This window comes from Centrocercus urophasianus, unplaced genomic scaffold (assembly GCF_019232065.1).
Source record: "Centrocercus urophasianus isolate 14NV4802_14NV808 unplaced genomic scaffold, USGS_Curo_1.0 seq_11, whole genome shotgun sequence".
Lineage (NCBI taxonomy): Eukaryota > Metazoa > Chordata > Aves > Galliformes > Phasianidae > Centrocercus > Centrocercus urophasianus.
The window spans coordinates 44,668,571-44,674,931 of record NW_024884253.1 but is presented as its reverse complement, the minus strand read 5'-3'; the positions used below and the strand labels follow the sequence as shown (position 1 = coordinate 44,674,931).

The 6,361-nt window shown below is 53.6% G+C and overlaps 1 protein-coding gene across 2 annotated transcripts in view; it reads left to right on the top strand.

Annotated features, from left to right (window-relative positions):
- The first annotated feature begins 747 nt into the window (after window positions 1-747).
- The window catches only part of CABLES1 (Cdk5 and Abl enzyme substrate 1), a 67,173-nt gene continuing 61,559 nt past the window's right edge, over window positions 748-6,361 (top strand). The window contains exon 1 of one of the 2 annotated variants that reach the window (XM_042833968.1): window positions 748-1,244. In XM_042833968.1, coding sequence (XP_042689902.1) covers window positions 748-1,244 — 497 coding nt within the window. Of the gene's footprint in view, window positions 1,245-1,715; window positions 1,737-6,361 lie in introns of those variants that run through there. The other variant, XM_042833977.1, reaches the window with a different exon arrangement.

Here is a 6,361-nt window from a genome sequence, read left to right as displayed (position 1 = left end):
TCGGCGGCGCGGTGGCCCTGCCGGCTGGCCGTTGCTTTGGGATGGCGGGGAAGGCGCACCTTGCGGGGCTGGGGATGAGAGGGTGACGGGATGCAGCGCGTTCACTCCAGAGTGCGCGGTTAGGGATGGAGCTGAGCGGCTGGGAAGCCTATGGGACGCTGCAGGGGGGAGCCGTGCGCTCCGGACCGCCCCATGACCCGCAGCGGTAGCGGTGCCAGCCCGGCGGGCCACGTGCCGCGCACCGCGGGCACAGACTCCACCTCCCCCGGCTCCCGCCCGCCCCCACGCATCCAGGAAGGGAAGAAGAAGAAGAGGAGGAGGAGGAGGAGGAGGAGAAGGGAGGGGGGGGAGAAAAAAAAAAAAGCACACCGAGAGAGGTTGAAAGGAGGGAGCTCGCAGAGACCCACCCTTCTCCCTCCTCCTCCTCCTCCTCCGGGTTGCTGGCCGGGCTTTTGTTTTCCTCCAGCTCCCCGTTTCCCACACGTGATTGCCGTGTTGTTGCACGGGGCGCTGCGCCGCGCGGCTGCACCCATAAATAGGGGCAGGGCAGGCGGCGGGGGCTCGGCACGGCAGGGCGGAGGGCAGCCCCGCGCGTTCCCATCCATGTGGCCCGACGGGGCGGCAGCCCCCTCGATGGCACCCATGTCCCGCCGCCCGCCCGCGCCTTGCTAGCCCGCCGGCCTGAAGGGCGGCAGAGAGAGAGGCGGCGGCCGGCGGGAGGAAAGCGGGGAGGGAAGGGGGCCGACAATGGCGGCGGCCGCCGCCAGTCCGGGCAGCCCCGCGGCCGCCGGGCCCCTGCCGCCGCCAGAGTCGTGCCCCAGGAAAGGGCCGCCGCCGCCGCCGTTGCGCGGCGACCCCCGGCGCAGGCAGGCCGCGCTCTCCTTCCTCACCAGCATCTCCCTCGACGGACGGCCCCCGCCGCCGGGCGCCGACGGCTCCGCCGCCGCCTCCAGGCCCCGCCAGGCCCCGCCGCCGCGGCTCAGCAGCCCCCCGGCCGCGCCCGCCGACCCGCCCCGGCCTCGCGAGGAGGAGGAGGACGAGGAGGAGGACGCGTTCGCCGCCGTGCAGGTGCCGGCCGCCGCCTTCCTGGGCGCCGCAGGGCCGGCGGGGAGCCGCGGCCGCCTCAACTCCTTCACGGCCGGAGTGCTGCCCGCTCCCTTCGGTCGTGCCAGCCCCCAGGGCCCCGGCTGCTGCGAGCCGGGGCAGCCCGGCCCCGCCGCCACCTTCGAGCTGCAGCGATCCCGGTAAGCGGCGCCGAGGGGCGAGGCGGAGGGGAGGGGCGGGCGCGGGGCCGGGCAGGTGCTGAGCCCCGACCGCGGGCCGTGCGGCGGGCTGCGGGCTCCCCGCTGCCGCGGCGCTTCTCGGGCGGGTCGGGGCGGAGGGGCGGGCCGCGCCGCCCGCTTCCCGCGCCGCCGGCTTCCCGGGTCGCCCGCGCTAGGTGTGCCCGTGGGCTGCCGCTCGCCGCGGGGCTACTTTGCCTCGAGGCGAGCTCATCCCATCCGCTCGAGAAACGGAGACTTTGTGCTGAGAAGCTGCGAGCGTGTGTAGAAATGTGCAAATGCGTATGGGCTGCTTGCTCTGCGGGTGCAAAATGAGCTGCTTGCGCTTCTCCAGCAGCGCTCTCGGGTATCGAGGCTGGAGGGGGAGAGGGAACCGCTTTCGGAGCCCGCACCGGCTGCCGCTCCCACATTCCCCATTCGCCACACTCCCTCTTTGCTTCTCCCTCGGACACATAGGTAGGCTTTGAGTCACATGTTGTTATTGCAAGGGCTCGTAAGGGTAATTAAGCATGGATCGCCGCCGAAAAATCGCTCTCAGAACCAACTGGCTTGCAGAAATCCCAGGTGTTCGGGAGGCGGTTGTTTCAGCTATGCTCCCTGTTTCTCACCCTCTGCCTGGGTCTACTGGTTGCTTTCTGGTGCTGTCCCCCAGGTGTCAGTCCTACCTTCCAGCCGGTAGCCCACCGCTGGGTTACAGCCTGTCTTCTCTCTGAGTGAGTGCTCCGGAGCATCCTCCTCGCTTTCCCTTGCACCCATGCATCCTGCTCCCGGTCCTGGAGTGATGTTTAGTCGCACCCACATCATTTCTTCCTCAACCTCTTGTTACTTTGCCATGCATCTGCTTGCCACCCTCTGGGTTTCTCCTTCCATGACTCTGCTTTTCAGAATTAACACAGGGAGGTAATACTGCTCTTGTCTGCAGACCAGAGATCCAAAGCCCCATGGCTGTGCTGGTGGCTGTGATACGGCACATGTGCAGGCTGGGACAGGCCTTGGCCTGTGTTTGACAAATTTATTTCTGTTTCGGAACATGTCTTTTTCTGCTGTTTAATACGTATAGCTGAAGGGGTAGGATGGCAGCATGCATGCAGTGGCTTTGCCCAGCCTTTTCTCTTCATTTCAATGAAACGCTGCTGTACAGACCCCGATGCCTGGATGAGCTCAGTGCTACTCAAAGGTAAATCACAGACATGCACGTGGCTGGCATCAGCCTCAAAGCAGGTGCTCACGCAGCGTGTGCTGCCCTGCAGGAAGCAAGGGTGGGTGGCAGAGGCCTGGCATGGCAGTGACTGCCCAGAGACAGCCGTGAAGGCACAGAGCAGCCGCCAGGAAAATCAGATTTCTGTAGTTCGTGTGTACGGCTGCTGCATCTCTTCCCACCCGTTTGCTCTCCTTGCAGCAGGCTTGGAAGTGAGTTTGTGTCATTTGACAGAGCAGTCCTCTGTGTGTAGGCACAAAGAACCACCTTCTGGTACCCTCTTGGGCATCATGTTGTTTTTGTTTAGTTTTCAGAAACCATTGTTGATGCACAATCAGAGCTTCCTGATTTTTTTTTTTTTTGTTTGTGTTAGCAGTTTGTGTAATTGCAGACTGGTTTATATTTAACAAGGTTATCATTAACGTGGTTTGGGTTTGAGCTCTGTGCATATTCACAAGGCACAAGTGGCACAGGGAGGAACATGGAGCTGCTTGGAGGCTAGTGTGTAATTACATGAAAGGGAAAAACACTGGTGCAGGAGTTGGCTTGTTGATGCCTAAGGCTCTTGTCTGGGGCTGAAGAAGTTTGTCTCAGCTAGGTGGCAGAACCTGGGGCCAGGTTGTGCCACGTTTTATTTTGCATTGAATTAATTCATTCAATAGCCTCGTCTCAATTAGCGAGGACTTCTGTGGAACAAGATTTCAACAACGCTGGTTTAAAGTCATTACAGAGTCTGGAGGTTGGGTAATGACCCCATTCACTTGTTTTTCTTTATGCCTATGATTCTTATTGCCATTATTTTCTTTGCAAAAAATACTGTCACTTCCATATGTGAAGTTTCCTTTTCTATGCACAGCTTTTCCCAGTGGCTCAGGTTGTAAGGAAGCAGTGTGGTTTTGCCAAGGAAACAAATCAGTGAGTGGATTTGGAGTTTAAGCAGTGCTTCCAGTTGTGTTTGTCGATGTCACTGTATGACAGCAGATGGGAGGGAGAATTTGTACTCGGAGCATCTGGCAACAGAAAGGGATATCTGCTGAGTAATTGCTGGGGGAAGGGGGATTCTGTAAGAAAAGGCGTTCAAGCTACCATGCTTCAAGTGGATTTATCTTCAGAATGTATTTACCTGCAGAACAAATCTCATTTCCTGTCTAATTCTGAAATAAGTGTATGATTATTAAAGCTTGTAAAGATTCAGTTTGTTTCTACCCATTAGAAATCGCTTGTGTCTTCCACCTCTTGTCTCTTTCAGCTCTGACAATGCAGAGGGTAGACAACTTCCTCGCTCAGCTTTCCATTCACTGCCAGAGTTTTGTTATGCACAAACTCAGACTTTCATTGAAGACATGAAAGCATTTGGGTATTTAAGAATAGTGATGTTTTGGCCAGGTATTTGTCTTCCAAAGAGAGGCAATAAAGAGAGGTGCTGAAATTGTAGACATGCCTGGCTGTTGTGGGCCTTGCTGGGTACAAGCGCTCCGGGAAGCACCCCAGTTTTACTGCAGAGCTGGACGAAAGAGGAGCTGCTTTGAAACGAGTGTGTTACAGGCAGAGTCCCGAAGGAGGAGTAGAAGAAAAGTGGAGGGCACTGTCCACCCTCTGGAATCGTGCCAGCCTCAGGCATTTGCTTGTGAGCCACTGGAATTGCATCGGACCTTTTGTGTGCAATTGAGGCTCTGTTATTCACTGAACCTAAAGCCCTTCAGTCAGCCTGGGTTTTAGAATGATGTAGACAAGAACAGCGTGAAAACAGCGATTTAATGGTCTGAGAAGTGAATGGAAAGTGCACATGCTGAACTAAGTCTTTTCATAGGTGTGTGACCTTGTGTACACTGATCATTGCTGCCTCTGAAGGAGGGGATGCTTTGGTGACTTCAGTCATCATTTCAGGAGGCTAAATGGCTGTCCTGTGCCACCTCAAAGAGGGGATATTCAAGAGGGGGATTAAGACTCTGTAATAGGGGCCGTTTGAGTGGTTGCATCAGTGTCCTGCTGCGGCTTGTTTCCAGCTCTGCAGGCCATGTTGAAGTCTTTGATGCCAGGAAAAGACTTGCTGTCCTTGTGCACCCAGCTTGCAGGCTACTCATGAGCCCTGTGAAGGAAGCATAAAGCCCCATTTACTTTCTGAGCTGTGCACATGCTGATCGAAGCCAGCCCAGCATCACCCATCTCTGATCTTTACATGCCTTTAGGAAGAAATTGATTACTCAGAGGTTGTTGAGGCGCTGGCACAGCTGCCCATGTAAGCTGTGGTGCTCCATCTCTGGAGGTGCTCAAGGCCAGGTTGGATAGAGACCTGGGCAGCTGAGCTGCTGGGTGGCAGCCCTGCCCATGGCACAGGGAGGGACTGGGTGGGCTTTGAGGTCCTTTCCAACCCAAACTATTCTGTGATTCTCTGTGGTCAGGGCACAGGTTTGAACCTCTCCCTGTTGCTTCCTTGGGAATATGTGGAACCACTGTCCTATTTCAGATGTCATTTGAGGCTGACCAGTGGTTCAGAATTTATTGTAGTACGGTCATAGGAGGATACATATGCCAATGGACAGCATAGCTGCATCAGCCTTGTTTCCTTAATTTACAGAGCTTTAAAGAAAATTGCTCGGAAGCTTGCTCTGGCATATTTCACCTTTTACTGTAATACTCAGCAGATATCTTCAACCAATCGGAAAGATAATATTCATCAGACAAGAAAGAAACCTCTTTGCTGTCAACTCTGAAGAGGAGCTGGGACAGAACATAGTGTACACAACTACTAGGGCATTAATTAGTCATCTTTAAAGACAGGCACTAAGGCAGAGCTGTCTCTGAAAGAAAGTATCAAAGCTTGACAGGTTTTGAAGTAAAATGACCCTAAAGCCAGCTCAGTTGCTTTCTTTTTATCAGGAAAGCTCCTGTTCAGGCAGGCAGGCTGGCCCATTTTGTTAAGTTGCTGCACGCTACTTCTGCAGGCATGGTGGAGAGGTGAGGATTGGGGCATCCATGTGACTCACCAGCCCCCCAGACCGTCACAGGAACGTAGTTTGATGGTTGGTAGGTAGATGAGATAATGACAATAGTTAGATGACAGCTTTTGTATAGTAAGTGTATTTTAATCAGTAGCTGTTATGAGTTTGTGAATTATTCTGGTGGAGGATATAGCTTTGATTGGAGCAGTTGAAAACAACCAAAATACAAATACATGATCTGAAATGTTCTGTTTGAAAGGAAGGAAAAAAAAATCTCCAGTAATGAAGACTCTGTGGTTTGAGTTCAGAATAGTGAATACCAGGTAGGCTCTCTGGAGTCTCTGTAGAGTGGGGAGTTTGCAGTGAGATAAAGACAAGAAGTGTGAACAGTGATTCAGAACCAAACCATGATTTATTTGTTCCTTATTTCAGCTGTTCTTTGTCTCTCAGTCAAGTTCTCCACTACACAGATGTAAACTGTATAGTTTAATCTGAAAATACAGGAGTTCAGTTATATTTTTTGGAACTTCTCTGCATTGCGACTTCTGTAGGCACAAACTCTTACCCCATGTTAAATATCCGATTCTGTTTGAGCAATACAAATACCCATAAGATTTGTGTCTGGACATACTCTTGTACCTCTGAGGACACAAGTAGTCCTTTCTTTCAAACAGTTGTGGGACTGCCACAACACAGCAGGCATGGTGACACAGCAGGTGCAGTGAGGCATAGAGCTGGCTGCCTCAGTAACCTGACTGATAAACCCTTGCCAGCTTGTTGTAAGATGTGATTGCTAGGAAATGGAAATCGCATCGTTTATCATATGTCTACCAGCCTACAGTTTGCAGAGAAGTTTTTGATTCGTAAGAGGGTCTTAGCAAAGTTTTATTTCCTGCAGGAACAGGATAAAGAACTCATAAGATCTGTTAGGAGAGGAAAAT